General features: G+C 17.5%; 4 protein-coding genes across 4 annotated transcripts; all 4 read right to left on the bottom strand.

Moving 5' to 3' along the window:
* Positions 1-2,090: 2,090 nt before the first annotated feature.
* On the bottom strand, positions 2,091-2,792 carry PRELSG_0105500 (conserved Plasmodium protein, unknown function; the record flags this gene model as incomplete). The annotated part of the gene is made up of 1 exon (XM_028678489.1): positions 2,091-2,792. The coding sequence occupies one exon, from the start codon at positions 2,790-2,792 to the stop codon at positions 2,091-2,093; it is 702 nt and encodes a 233-aa protein (XP_028531416.1).
* An 830-nt stretch (positions 2,793-3,622) lies between these two features.
* On the bottom strand, positions 3,623-7,192 carry PRELSG_0105400 (conserved Plasmodium protein, unknown function; the record flags this gene model as incomplete). Its single annotated transcript, XM_028678478.1, has 1 exon — positions 3,623-7,192. The coding sequence occupies one exon, from the start codon at positions 7,190-7,192 to the stop codon at positions 3,623-3,625; it is 3,570 nt and encodes a 1,189-aa protein (XP_028531415.1).
* Positions 7,193-8,989: 1,797 nt separating this feature from the next.
* PRELSG_0105300 (AAA family ATPase, putative) lies at positions 8,990-10,852 on the bottom strand (the record flags this gene model as incomplete). The annotated part of the gene is made up of 1 exon (XM_028678467.1): positions 8,990-10,852. The coding sequence occupies one exon, from the start codon at positions 10,850-10,852 to the stop codon at positions 8,990-8,992; it is 1,863 nt and encodes a 620-aa protein (XP_028531414.1).
* Positions 10,853-12,366: 1,514 nt separating this feature from the next.
* RAMA (rhoptry-associated membrane antigen, putative) lies at positions 12,367-15,192 on the bottom strand (the record flags this gene model as incomplete). The annotated part of the gene is made up of 6 exons (XM_028678456.1): positions 12,367-12,455; positions 12,546-12,599; positions 12,786-12,836; positions 13,017-13,790; positions 13,934-14,911; positions 15,117-15,192. The coding sequence occupies 6 exons, from the start codon at positions 15,190-15,192 to the stop codon at positions 12,367-12,369; spliced, it is 2,022 nt and encodes a 673-aa protein (XP_028531413.1).
* Positions 15,193-16,533: the final 1,341 nt, after the last annotated feature.

The following is a 16,533-nucleotide window of genomic DNA, read 5'->3' as shown; positions in this document are numbered from 1 at the left end:
AAATTTAATTTGATATTTTACAATATATAGGATCTCTTAATTCAAAAAATAATTATGATTTAAATATTTTCATATATAATTAAAACAAGAATTATTTTATATGCTAATATTTTAAAATAATGCAATTGTGTATGTACAAACTTGATTTTTAAAAAAAGGTTATATAATATCAAAAATTTCTTATATCTACAAAAATAGTTGAAAATTTCAATGAGGTTTCTTCTTTTATGTTATACATTAATATAAAAGAACATGAATATATGTATATAGAAAAAATAAACTATTTATACATAATTAAAATATATATATGTATATATATACATAAACAAATTTGTGCAGTTAAAAAAAGGATTTTTAAGTTGATCGCTATTATATTTTTTTAAATATAAGTATACTAACACTATTTAAAATTATATTTCACATTTTTATTTTTTATTTAAAAATATAAATAAAAAAATAATGTACATATATATTATTTTGATTATCAATACATTTTCTAATTTTGTTTAATAATAAAAATAAAAAGAAATAAAATTATTATTTTTTGAAAAATTCCATTAAAGTTCTTGTTAACATCTTAAAAGATATTTTGAGAAGTAAAAAAAAACTTCTGAACAATTAAAACACTTCTTTGTTATAAAAATGAACTTCTTTTTATTTCATTTAATATTTTTTTATAAAGTATGTTTTCAGATTTAACAACAATGAGATTTTTAAATCAACAGAAAAAAAAAAAATATTAAAAAAAAAAAAAAAATAAATATAAAAAAATAAAAAAATTTATTTTGTTCTTGAATTACATATTTATTTTATTAAAAACAAAATAAAAATTAAAAAGTTATAATGCAAAAGTTCTGTAAATTTTTTTTCTTTTCATTTCATATTGTCTAATTCAATAAATATAATTTTTTCTTCTCTACTTTTGTTTATTTAGAAGTGCTAGATAATATTTTCCATATAAAAAAAAAGATTAAACTGCACGATTTGAATAAAGAATATCATTAGTTTTTACAACAAAGTGAGCTATTCTACAAATTTGTTTTGATATTAATATTTTGCTTAAAAAATGCACAAAATTAAAAAAAAAAAAAAAAAGTAAAATAAAATTTATATAGGATGAAAATAAAAAAATAAAAAAAAATATTTTGGTAGACTATATAAATTGAAAGATGAACAAAAAACACTACAGTTGTAAACTATTTAAGTATAAAATAATATATTAACTATTTCTTTTATTAATCTTTTAAAGTTTTATAAAAAAAAAAAAAAAAAAAAATGGAAATCCCCTGCGTTATTTTTTAAAATTGTAATAAAAAATAAAATAATATATTATATAAATATAAAAACAATAAATTTATTTAATCGTATTATTTTATTTATTATATGCATTACTTCTTCACTTAAAATATACATTCCATATATTACGTTTTAACTTTTTGTAATTTCCTTAGAAAGAGATACAAAACAAATTAAGAAAAAAAGTGTAAATTTATAATATTCTAAGAAATTTATTAGTTTAACATATACATTTATTATTTCAAATAAATAGCAATTGCTTCTGTTTCTATAAGGATAAGCCTTTAGAAATAAAAAAAATATTGCCTTTTTTTTTTTTTTTTATATCATAAAAAAATTTAGTATAACATTTTTCTTTTTCTATACTTTTTAACATTGAAATTAACATTTAATAAATTATACTCCTTAATATTTTTTTTTTTAATGAAATTTTAATAATAATTATTAGTATATTATAAAAAAAAGAAAGGGAATATGTAAAAGAGAAATTAGTTTAATAATAATACAAAATATAAAACAAAGGAAATAAAAATATTGGAAAACAAGGTAAAACTATGCATAAATAATAAAAATTACATACATGTATATATATACAGAGAGGGAGAGAAAGAAAGAATTTATAATCTTATATTTTTTTGTATTTTATTTATAATTTTTAATATTTATTATCTTCCATTCTTAAATTACATATATACTAAATAAATATGAATATTTTCCTATATTTATTTATATGTGAAAAAATATTGAGTATTTATTTATAGTTTTTTAAATATTGCATATAAAATAAAAAATACTTAACATTCTTCTATTTTTCTTTTTTTAATATTCTTTAAATAATATTCAGCTAATTCCTTAGGTATATGAACATGTTTATAGTAATTTTTATCATTTCTTTTTAGAAAGTTTATTTTTTCTTCTGATACTCCAGCATAAATGGGCATAGTTACATCATTTATATTATTATTTACTATTTTATTTTTTAGAGTACTATCAAAAGTAGAAATGTTTTGTATTAAATTACGATATCTGTCATTGTGTTTCTTACATTCTAATAATAAGTATTTATATATCCAGCTATCAGCACTTATATAATTATCAATAGCTTTAATTAAGCCACTAGGAAATGTTATATCATCTAAATTGTGATTTTTATCATTAATATAAGAATTTAAATTAATTAAACATTTTTCATATTTATACATTTGTTTAACTAATTTTTTACACATTTTTGAATTATCATCATTATTAAAATTGTTTCTTTTATTTTCGCATATGCAAGATATTTTTGTTAATTTAGAAATAATAGAAATAATTTTTTTTTCTAAATTTTTTTCTTTTAACTTTTTGTCTGATATATAACTATTATCATCTTTTATATTTTCTTTACTTTGATTATCATCACTAACAATAGAACTTTTCTGTTCAGTTATATCATCATTTTCTTCATCATTTCCTATACTTATTTTTAGCTTAATTCCACCTTTATTATCTTCCATTTATAAAATATTTACTTAAAATATTGTTTTGAAAAACAAAAAAAAAAAACTAAAAATTATTTTCTCTTAAAAATATATATGATATTTACATGGCGTCATAAAATTTTTTTAAAATATTTTTACTGTTAGAAAGGACATATAAATTTAAATTTACATCAGTAAAAAAAAAAATTTCTATAACAAAAAGAAATAATATTTAAAATGCTTCGAATATTTTTACACTTTTTTTAAATAAAAATAAAATTGCAAATTTGTTCTTTATATTGCCATATATATACATTAATAAAATTAATATAAGAAATTATTTAAAAAATTATTTTTTTTCTTTTTCTTATCAATATAATTTTAAATATATTAATTCACATTCTTCTTTTATCTAATTAGAAATTCTCTCTTAACAATTATCATTATCTTTTAAAAAAAAAAAAAAAAATTGTATTTTTATCGTAATTTAAAAATTATTAAAAATAATATTTAAAAGTTTTTGCATTAAATATTTTTTTTTTAAAAAAGAATTATAATAAAAAAATAAAAAATAAAAATAAACTTAAATATCCCTTATAGAATTAAAAATTTATCAACAAAGAATAAAAAAGAAATGAAACTCAAAATTGAATTAAAAATAATAAATACCTGCTTTTAAAAGCATATATGAATATTTTAATTTATAATATATCTACATTAAAAGAGAAAAAAAAAAAAAGTAATTAAAACAAAAAAAAAAAAAAATAAATAAAATAAAATGAAATAAAGTAAAATAATAAAGTAAAATAAAATAATAAAATAAAATAATAAAATAAAATAAAATTTTTCATAATCAAAATCAAATGTTAATTTACACAAAAATCTTTATAGGTAGATATAATATCACCCATTTGCTTTGTCCAATAGTTTATTTTATTTATTGGTTTGATAGGTAAATCAATTAAGCTAATACGATAATATATTTTTTTATTTTTCTCCTTTATATATCTATTTATTACCATTTTTTTAAGTTCTTTATTAATTTTATTAATATATCTCAATTTTTTTCTTTTTAAATGAATTTTTAAAAATGGAGATAGATATGAAGAAAAAATATTTTTTGTTATGTACTTTTTTTTCATTTTGTATGAAGAATTATATTTATCTTCACTTCCTTCACTAAATTCCTTTGTATTATAATTTTTTCTAGAGGTAATATTTCTGTTAGTTTTATTTAAAATTAATAATTTAAAGCGATTATTTTTTAAAAACATAGTAGTGTGATGATCATACACATTATCATTTTTGTAATAGATATTAAAAATTGTGCTATTATCACAAAATGTTTTACTCATTAAAAAACGGCAAATAAAATATATCATGTTTTTATAAATGCACATAATTTTTTTATTTATTTTCTTTTTTTTTGAATAATTTATATTTCTGAAAATATTAGCAAATGACTCATTTGTTAAATAATAAAAATGGTCAAATGTTGCTAAAGATTCTTTACTTAAAACTTCCTGGATAACTTGTTTTTTATATATATTTTTTTTAGAATTATACCTATAACAATATTCTCTTTTTTTATAGGATTTTTGCTTACATAATTTCATATATAACTTTCGTGTATTTTTCTTCAACTCTATTCTTAAATCATTAAATTTATAATCAGTAACTTCATTAAACATATTCATTGCATCTATCAAAATTTCATTTCCTAAAATAAAATGAGAATTTTGTAAATAAATAAATGAACTGTATTTTATATTTTTCTTTTTTTTTTTTTTGGAATTAAATATATAATCTGTTAATCTTTTAATTTTCTTTATATCCAGCACATGTAACAAATATTTGTTTTTTTTAAAGTAGTAGTTTGTGTTTACATTAAAAATATTATTCAAACTTTTTTTATAGTATTTGAAATTAGTAAAATATTCATCGCTCTTTCTCAAATCAAACATTTCTTCAAAGATTTTGATGAATTTCATCATACAATAAATTAATTGAACTTGTCCTGCATTAAAACATTGGAAATATAATAACTTATAAAATAAATATTTTTCTTTTCTGATAATACATGATATAATTAATAAACTTTCATTATTTATGTTTATTTCAAAAGGATCTCCTTTTATTTTTGAACTACTGTAGTGAAAATTTTTAATGGAATCTATATCACCTAATATTTCCTTATTATCACTTCCTTCATATTTGGATATTTTTTTCTTTTTATTAAAAATATTACTTAATTTATTAAAAAAACAATTTATGCTTTCATTAACTTGTTTATATATTTTCTTTTGGAATAAAATCTTTATTTCTTTAATTTTAAAAATTATATAATATTGAAAATTGTTAACATACTTTTTTATTATATTTAATTTATATAACATGAGCAAATTAAAAAAACACTTTTTATTGAATTTTTTATCATATAAATAGTATAATTTTTTATTTATTTTATATAAAAAGCTTTTATTTGCTTTCTCTTTAATTTTTTTATAAATGTTTTTTTTCAAACCTAATTCATGCTTTGATACAACAGAAATTTTCTTTTTAAACTTTTTACTTACTTTTTTATATAAGCTATAAAATTTTTTATAATGTTTTTTTACTTTTATACTTTTTTTTTTAAATATTTTTATGTTGTTGTTCTCATTTATATGGCATATGTTGCATTTTTCGTTCACATTCTTTTTTTTTTTTTTAGGAAGTAAATTAAATAAGTGTATAAAAAAAAAAGACTTATGAAATGCCTTAATTAAATTAGGATCATCCACATTTTCTCTTTTCATTTGATTATATTCAAAATTTTCTAATTTATTATTTTTATACACATTTTCTTTTCCCGAATTAAAATTCAATTTATTTTTTAAGTTATTTTCATTTACTGCATAACATTTTTTCTCATTTAAGTAAAAACATTTTTTACAATACCTCATTAAATTATTTATACTTTCTGACTTACTTAATTTATCTCTTAAATGTTTTATCTCACTTTTATAAATATTACTATCTTTTTTTTCTAAATTATAAAATAAAATATTTCCCGTATTTTGTTTTCTATAATAATTTAAATAATTAAAATAGAACTCATATGAATTATTAGGAAGCAAATAAAAGGAATAATAAGAAAAAAAATTATATAAATAGTTAAAAAAATAAAGGGAAGTATTTTTATGCTTTTTGTCATTTATATAAAAGTTTATATTATTACTTTTAAATAAAAAAATATAATATAGATTAGTTAAAATATCCCAGTAACGAAGATTAAAAAAATTACTAGGAATATATAGAGACAGATACTTTTTATTTTGATTTTTTTTTTTTATAAGTTGTTGTATATTATACCTATCAAACATATTTTTATAATCCGAAATGCCACATTTTAATTTTAATTCAATACTTATATATGTACCAACCAAATTTTTCATATTTTTTTTGTCATTATTACAGACAACCTTGTTATTATAAATTTTACCAATTTTACATATTCCATTTATATTATGTTTTGATGAATTCAATACATCGTTTCTAAAGTTATACTTAAGAATATTCTTCTGTCTTTTCTTGTGTATTATATCGTTTAAATATTCTTCATTTTTATTTTCCCTTTTATTATTCAAAATAGTGTTTATTTTATGATCTTTTGTATTTCCCAAAATATAAGATGGAATGTAGAATAAATTTTCTTCTAAGTAACCAAAATCATTTTTATTGGAATTGCTACAATAAATAAAATCATGAGAATCATAAATTTCTCTAAACACATATTTATTTTTTTTTTTTTCATTACTTATTTTCTTTAGTTTTCTACTAAAAAATATTATTGTATATTGAAGAATGTTATAACTTAACTTTCTAAAATATTTTAATAAATTCTCCTTTAAATTAAAAATGTTTTTTACTGATATATATTTGAGGAGATTTTTTATTTTAGTAAATTTATTTTCTATTATTTTATCTGAATTTCTTTTATTTGTTAATATTTTGTTGGTAGTTTTTTTTTTCTTATTATTGTATAAATCAATTGTTTTTCTTATAATTTCGGCAAAATAAGGATGAAAAATAACAAAATTATTATAAGTAAAAAAACTATTATCAAATATTTTTGATTTTTTGTAACTTAACCTTTTCACCCAGTTGTGTTGCAAAGTTATATTCAAATTTTTCGTTTCATTATTTTTAACAACTTTTATGACTGAATTTTTTACAAAAATGTTACTATAAAAATGTATATGCTTAAATAAATGAAAATAGGTAAAAAAGAAGATAATATTTGCAAAATGAGAATCATAGTTAATAATATTCAATTCTTCACATAAATATTTTGAATTATTAAAATATATTCTTCTTTTTTCTTCTTCTAAATCAATTTTTCTTAATACAATCACCTTACGCCCCTCACCTATTACTTCTAGTGATTTATTCATATTTTTTTTTTTTATGAATATCAATAATAATTTTGAATCATTTTTCTAAAATAAGAATATATATATATATATATACTTCAAATTAAATCACATAGATCATACTATCTTGACTATGGAATTTTTTCTATATAAAATTATAAGATTATAAAAATGATATTTTTATTAAAATTTGTTTTTCTTTTTTTTAAATTTTTTAATATACTTATATTCATCTTAATTTCTTATACTTTTCTGTACATTATAGTTCTTTTTTTTATAATTTTTTGTCTTTTTTTGAACGTTCTATTGTTTTCAATTTTTTTTTTTCTTTTTTTTTTTTAAATGTTTCCAGATTATTTAAGAAATTTCTTAAAGAAAAAAAATATATACAATAATAAATGCGAATCATAAATCTTCTTTTTTATATCCATTCTTAGTTTTTTGCTCCTATTATCTTTTTCTTTTTTATTTTTTGCATATTAAAATTTCTTATTCTAATACAATTTTATCAAATATTTTTAACAAGGTAAAAAAAAAAAAAAAATTAATTAATAATAAAGTACTTTTTAATCTAGTATTTTATTTATACTATTACAAATAAAATTATTTTATTAAAATATATTTTGTTTATAAAGGAAAAATAAAAAGCCATTTATTTTTTTTTCTTTTAATTTAATATAGATATCATGTATTAAATACAAATATCTAAAATATAGATTTTTTTTTCTTTTTTTGAGGTGATATATTATAAATGATATAAATTTTTATGAAAGTGTATTAAAAAGTTTTCAAAAAAAAAATGTAAAAAAATGTTTTAATATGTTTTATAAAATTTTAGTACTATTTATAATAAAAATGAAAATTAGAAGTTTCTTCTAATTTATATTTAATTTCTAAAAGATATGTTCATCTCATTTATTATTTTTTAATAGAGTCCCATGTTTTTGTTATTTGATTTTCATTAAAATGTTGAATTAACATATTTTTAAAAATAAATAAATGTTTAAAAATTTATGTTACTGCAAAATTTTATATATTCCTACAAAATATATTAGAAAATGAAGAAATACTTTGAAATTATATTTATAAAAAATTTAAAAAAAAAAAAAAAATATAAACTTCTTCCTTAAACATAAATATAATGTTTAAGAATTTAAAAAAAAAAAAAAGTGTTAAAATTTAAAAATAAAAAATAGATTTAGATGGTTTTTAATATCTACAATTTTTTTTTTATTAAATTCAAAAAGTTACATATTAAAAGGGAAAAGTTTTTAATTATAATTTTAATATATAAAATCGTTAAAAATTATTGAAAGATATTTACTTATTAATTACTTGTATGTTTTATTTTTTTTATTTTTTTTTTCATATACTTAAAAAACTAATTTGATATGTATACAAATAAAAAGATGCTCTTATATAAATTTTATGTCATTTTTATATTTTTAAATTTTACGATAATAAAATTAGAGCATGCATTATATATATAATTATACACATGTACATAAATAAATAATTTATTTTTTGTTCTTAAAAACAAATAAATAAAATTTAACAAAGTTATATTAATAAATAGAAATAATTAAAAAATATATATTATTTAATTAATGTGTGGTTGCACATATTTAGAAAAAAGAAATAAATATAAAATAAACATTATTATGTAAATCACAATAAATATAAATTGTCATTTAAAAAAAATATACATTATTATATGCAATATAAGTATATATATATAATATAAAACAAAAATGTAGTACGTCTATTTAAAAAGAATAATGAGTAACTTTTTTTTTTTATTTGTTATTAATATGATTTTTACAACTTATTATTGATGAAAATTTTATTTTTCTGTCTATATGGATGTTCATTTTTTGAATTATTTTCACTTGTGTTATTAAAATAATCGGAGTTTGATTTATTTGCATTTGAATTTATGCTCGAAGTGTTTTCAACTTTTTCGTTTTTATCAAATGAATTGCTTAAATTCCAGTTTACTATCAAATCAATTAATTCTTTTGAAACAATTTTAGAATTACTACCAAAAACACAATTTTGAATATTTAAGCATAACTTAGATATCTGTCTGCCTGATAATCCATATAATTTGTTTGATAAATCTTCTAAATATTCATCATTAATACATGTATCAATAACAATATTATATTTTTTTAAAGGGAAAACATATTTATTAAAATAATATGAAAGCATTTTTTTAATTTCTTTAATTTTGGGAATATCAAAATTGTATTGTTCATCAATTCTATCAATAACAGCTGTATCTAAGATATCCTTACAATTGGTTGCTAAAATTACTGAAAATTTTTTTGATTCACTTCCTGTGTGAAATAAAAAGGAAGCTAAAGCATTCCTAAGACTTTCCGAAAAATGAGGAGATGATTCGTTTCTTCCTTTTCTTAAAAAAGCTTCTGCTTCATCAATAAAAATTATACATTTTTTATTTTTTCTTTTTTTAATAAATTCGAAAATTTTATTTAATTCAACAGATGCATGTACACCCAATGCACTAACATCTCCACCATTTATAATTATATAATCAAAATTACTAAAATAAGATAAAGTTTTAGCAAATAGTGTTTTTCCTGTTCCTGGAGGTCCATGTAATAAAATATTTTTTAAATAAAGATCATATTTTTTGGAATTCTTCAAACTGTTAATAGACCAAGTTAATTTTTCTTGTAATTCTTCATTTAATATAATTTGATCAAAAATATTTTTGTCTTTATTTTTTTTTGTTATAAAGTTTTTAAAAATTGAGAAATTTTTTTTCAAGTTAAATAAATCAAAAAACTTGTTAATATGCCAAAGAGATGTTTCTCTAATCAATTTGGGCTTACCTAATTTTGTCTCAACATATGTTCTAATAACTCGAGTAGTATGCTTAGTAGTATATATTCCAACTGATGTTAATGTAATTGTAAGAACAAATCTGTATAGCTTTTGCTTATCATTTAAAAATAAAAACATAGAATTATTTATTTGCTCAAAATATTTATTTATACTTTCTAATTTTGTTTTCCTTTCTTCATCTGCTTTAGTTCTTAATGTTTTTAAATGAATATCTAAATTTTTTCTTTCTCTTTCGATCAATCCTTTATTTTCTTCATGTATTTTAGCTTTCATATTCTCTCTTTCTAGAGATTTTTCTTCTCTTATCTGTTTCATTTTTAAATTTAACAATTCTAGTTCATTTCTTTTTCTTATATTTTCTTGCCTTAAATATTGTTCATGTTGATTTCTTAACCATTCTTCATTTTGTTTTTGTTGATCCATTAATTTTTTTTGATATGCTTCTGCTTCTAATCTTGTTTTATATTCAGCTGTTATTCTTTCTTGTTCTTGCTGATAGTTTATTGTTTTTCTTTTTTCTTCATTTTCAATTCTAGTTCTATTGCTCAAATATTGAGCTCTTTGTAAAGATAGTTCTTCCATTTGTTTTTCATATTCTTTTTGTTTTGTTAATTCTTGTAATTTTATTAATTCAAAAGCTTTGCTTGAATTAGAGGATTGATCTAGTTCTTTTAATGCTTTAGCACCTCTTTCTAAAGCAGTTGGATCAAAATTACCAGTAATATGCTCTCTAATTTTCTCATCTGAAGAACCAGACTTACCAGCATTAACTGGTGAAGCAATCTTTTTAGATATATTAGGAAAATTCATTTTTAGTATTATTAAAGTACTATTTTACTTTTAATATATATATATGATTTTTTAAAAATATATTCAAGAATTAAAAAAAAATTTATATTTTTAAAGTAATCGCTTTTTTGACAAATTTGATTTCTTCAAAAAAAAAAAAAAAAAAATTTATTTTTTCTTTATAATATATTAACTTTTAAAATTATCTTCTTTATAAAAAAAAATATCTCCTTCTTCAGAACATTTATTATTAAAATTGTATTTTTTCTTATAGTTTTTATCTCTTTTAATTAATGTAATGTAGATGTATTCAGACCTATATTATAAAATTTAAAAAAAAAAAAAAATAGAAATTTGTAATTTTTTATTATTACTTATTTTTAAACTAAACATTTTTTTTTTTTTTTTTTTTTGTATATTTCTGTTGTTTTTAAAATATACAAAAGTTATAACTAGAAAATGTTATCAAATAAATTTCATTTTAAATTATTTGCCATCTATTGACAGAAATATTTTAAAAAATTTTAAAAAGAATAATGATTGTAAATTTTTTTTATTTATTTTTTTTTTTCTTTTGTTATATGAAAAAAAAATAATTTCTTTTCTGTTAATGCTATTTAAAAAATTCATTCTACAGTTTTTTTTTTCCTTAATTTTATATTATTTTGTAATGAATCACTCATTAAATTATAACATCATATGTAAAAAAACATTTATATGTCATTTTAATATTACTTTATTTTATGTGCTATTTTTTTTAAACTTAGATTTTATATGAAAAAAAAATATAAAAATGTTGAAATATTTATTATTCAAATAAATTCATTCTTTTGTTATATATATAATTTTTTTTTTATTCATTATTGTAGGTGGAAACACTACATAAGAGTGAATATATTTTAATTATATGTAAGTATATATTTAAATATAAAACTGATATCTCTTAAATGCTATAACTTTTTATTCTTTTATTCTTTTATTTTTAAAATAAAAAAGAAAGAAAAACAAAGCAATAGAATTAGAAGGGATATGCATATAAAAATATATATATGATGTAAAAAACACAGTAATATACATATAAACTGTGAACAAAATCAAACATATAAGTTTATATTGTAAAGAAAAAATATATATATATATATCTAAACATAAAAAACATTATATTCTAGAAAAAAAAAGAAAAAAAAAAAAGAATATTTTCAGATATGTGATATATACAAAATCTTAATACATTTAAAATGAAATTACTTAGTTTTTTGTAGTTATTTTTTTAAATATGTGACAAATATATATATAATAAAAAAAAAAAAAAATATATCAGAAACAAAAATTAAATTCATAAATATAAGGTCTAAATAAGAAAATTAAAAAAAACTAAATATATTAAATTGTGAAGAAAATTTTCAACTATCAAACTAATATTTATACTTTTTTCTTTTTTTAATATGTGAACAAAGAAAAGCAAAAAAGAAAAAAAATAGAAAAATAAAAAAATATATATATACCTCTTTATATGTTTTTTTTTTTATTAAATATTAATTCATTAAATATAAGTAGGTAATAAAAAAAATTACTAAAGAACTAATGATTGATATAGAACCACTTGATTTTTTTTCATTTATATCTAAAAAAAAAAAAAATAATTAAATATTTATTCCATGTATATGATATAAATTAATGAAATTATATAAAAAATATATAAATGAATATGAACCTTTCTCATTATCAGTATCAATTTCCCTAGCTTCAACAACGGGAGGATTAAAATCTTAGATTAAAAAATATATAAATAGATAAATAACAAGTAAATATATATATAAAATAAATAAATGAATAAATAATAAAAAAAAAAAAACAATATGGAGAGAATATACTTATTGTGAAATATGTATGTAAACATACACATATATAATTAAATATATTAATTGTGTTTTTTATTAATATTAAAAATTACCTTCTTGGGATTCATTTGCAATTATCTCATTTTGTCCATGTTTATTATTATCTATAAGAAAAAATTATTGTAAATGTCAATAAAAAAAAAAAAAGTAGCTTATAAATAATTAAATATGTAAGAGTACTGAAATTTAAAATTTTTTTTTCTTTTTTTTTTATTTCTATATAATTATTCTTTTATAAAAGAATTTCAGCAAATATAATTTACTATTGTTTTTCTATCATATACCTAATATTCCATTACTTCCATTATTTGTAGTATTTTTATTTATTTCTTTTTTATTTGAAACAGCATGATGATTATGAGGATAAATGTTATTTTCTCTTCTCATATGATGTACCAATTTATGCCTATTAATATCTTCATTATCCTTTAATAAAGTATTTTCATTAACTCCTTGGTCCATTAAGTTTTCATCCAAATCTTCTATATCCTCATCTTGATTTGTATTTTCTTCAAGCTCATTTTTCAGTATGTTGTCTTTTTCCTCGCTCATGCCAACAACAACTTCTTCAGAAGTTGGATTTTCTAACGATTCTTCAACGGAATTTTCAGTAATATCTTCACTCAATGTTACATCACCCATGTTATTATTTTCTCTCATATCATTAGTTTCTTCATTTTCCAAATTTTCATTATTTGTATTACTTTTCATATTATCTTCATCCTTTAAAGTGGGATCCATATGTTCATTAAGTTTTGATTCTTTAGCATCATCTTTAATTAATTCTTCTAATTCTTGGCTAGGAATATCTTCAATTGCATCTATTAATTTTTCATCATCAATTTGATTTTTTTTAAACACTGATTTTTTCTTTAATTCGTTTCCTTCCTTTTTAACATTATCATTCATATCTCTATGTTCATCAATTAGTTTATTGATATATTTGACGTCGGTTTGTATAAAAGAATGAACATCTCGAACTTTATTAATTTGATTTAAATGATGATTATCAAATGAATCTTCACCTTCATTCATTTGCTCATCAAAATCTACAAACCCTGTGAAATATAAAAAAAAAGTAAATTAAAAAAGTTATTTATCTTTTTTTCTTTTATTTTTAAGTGAAATATTTTCATTTTTATTAGTAATTTTTTTTTTTTAAGAAGGGAGGAAGAAACTTTTATTTATTTTATGTCAGTACCTTCATAACCTTCATTATCCTCATCTTTATAATGATCTCCATTAGAATCATCATTATATTCATCATTAAACTCACCATTGTATTCATCACTGGACTCTTCGTATTCATCACTACCTCCTGCCTTTTCTAAAAAACTTTGATCATAACTATCTTCATTATATTCAGGATCATATTCATCAAATTCATTTTCATATTCATCATAATAATCATCATGTGGTTGTTTTTCCAAAAAGCTTTCTCCATCAACGATCCCATGATCATTGTTATCTGTTTCTAAAAATTTAGAAGAAAAAGCACTATTTCCTTCATTAGAAAAATTATCATTTGCTTTTAATAGGTTTTCTTCACTTTCATTATTAGTGTCATAACCATCATATTCATCCTCTTCGTAACTATTATTTTGTTCATTATCTTTACTATAATCTTCATCAACATAATCATAATCATAATCATTATTCATATTCTCATTTTTTTCTAGAAAACTTTCTTCACTATAATTCTCTTCTTGGTCTTCATAATCATCGTAACCATTTTCATCATAATATTCTTTATCAGTCTCTAAAAAACTTTGTTTATTATTAGTATTATTATTAAATTCATCAGAATATTCATCGAAATATTCATCGTCATAATTGTCATGATTTTCTAATACATCTTCATATAATTTCCTAGATATTCTTTTTGGTGAAACAATTCCTGTAGAATTATTTATTGTTTTGAATAATTCATTATTTTTGATATTATTTTTAAAAAAATTAAAACCTTGATGAAATCTTAAAAAATCATCATATCTTTTTTTAACAAAATTTTCAAATAATACATTTGAAAAAATAGAATCACTACTTTCAGAAATATCCTCCTTAAAATTATAAAAGTTATCTAAATTATTTTCATACGCATATTTATTCTTATCAGCTAAAAAAAAATATAAATATATAATTAAATATATAAATGTGTACAAATCCTTTAAATAAATTGCTACAAAAAATTTTCATTTATATTAATACACCTATATAATGTTCTTTCTCTCTTTATATATATATATATATATATATATATATATAAAGATATATTTATTTATTTTTTTTCAAAGAGTTCTAGTATATATTCTACTTTCATATTTTTTTTTAAAATTATAATTTCTGTCTTTTTTTTTTTATAGTACCTTTTATATCTTGAGCACAAATTCCATTTTTTAATTGCTCAAAATAATTTAAAATATTTGGAATAAAAAATAAAAACAAAAACAAAATATTCATATTTAAATTCAATTAGTCAACAAAAAAAAAGTAAAAAAAAACAAAACAAAGAATAATTATATTTTGTTCATAAAATTTCTTTCTATTAGTAAATAGAATAATATATTAGTTTATATACTAAAAAAAAAGAATAGTACACTACATCTATTATAAGAATAAAAAAAAAATATATATATATGTTTATATATATATATTTTCTTTTTTATTTCTATTATGATTATATATGTATATATATATATGCATATATTTATAGTATTAGAAAAAAAGAATTTTTCTAAAATATTACATAGCACTCTAATAAAGTAAAAATAATCAAAAAAAAATTGTGTAGAATGACTTTTAGAATTATTGAAAAAAAGTTATTAAGGAGAAAAAAATTTCCTTTGTCAACATTTTTCTTAATTACCATGTTTTATAATTTACCAATATTCGTTTTAATAGAAATAATACTTTTTTTGTTATTTATACTTTGTTGTTTTTCTTTTTTTTTTATTTAATTCTTCTGACAGTCTCCCGCATTTTATAGCATAAGTTATTTTATTATGCATTAAAAGTGCCTAATACAAGATATGCATTAAGAACAGAACAAAAGAGTAAAATTATAACATATATAAATACACATATATATATAATGTGTATATATATATATATGTATGTATATATATATTTTAAAGTAATATTTTTGTACATATTTTTTATAGTTGCACTATATAGCACAGTCTATAGGTTTTTTTTATTTTTAATTTATTCCTCTTATCCAAATAACATTATCGTTATTTTTATTTCATCTTGCCACTTTTGCAAATACATTCGTTTTAATTTTTCAATATAACGTATTTTTTAGAAAATCATAAACTTCATTTTGGTTTTATTCATAATAGCATGATACATAAGCAATTTTTTATGTTAAAAAATATACATACATAAAAAAAAATATAATAGAATTTTATAAAAATAACATTTAAATTTTATACTCATTCTAAAAAAATTAGTTAAAAAATATTTTCATTATAATTATAAATTCTTATAGAAAATAAAAAAATTATTTTTTGAAGTAATACACCCATTATTAAAATTGATATAAAATGTATTCAAAAAAAAAAAAAAAGCCAAAAAAATTTCCTACTTTTCATTTTATTACACATTTATACATTTAGTTTAATACTTATTCAACTTTTTTAAGTTATATAATTCTTTAATAAAATATTATGTAGTTTTTTATTTTTCCTTTTTTTATATTTTAAGAACTAGTTTGATTTTATTATATTTTTCTGTTTTTATTCTAAATTAAATTACATTTATTTATTTTTTTTTTTGAAATATATGAATTCACAGAAAAAG

The sequence above is a fragment of the Plasmodium relictum genome (assembly GCF_900005765.1).
Source record: "Plasmodium relictum strain SGS1 genome assembly, chromosome: 1".
In the NCBI taxonomy this organism is placed as follows: Eukaryota; Apicomplexa; class Aconoidasida; order Haemosporida; family Plasmodiidae; genus Plasmodium; species Plasmodium relictum.
Note: the sequence above shows the minus strand (reverse complement) of the source record. Positions and strands in the feature narration are given on the sequence as shown.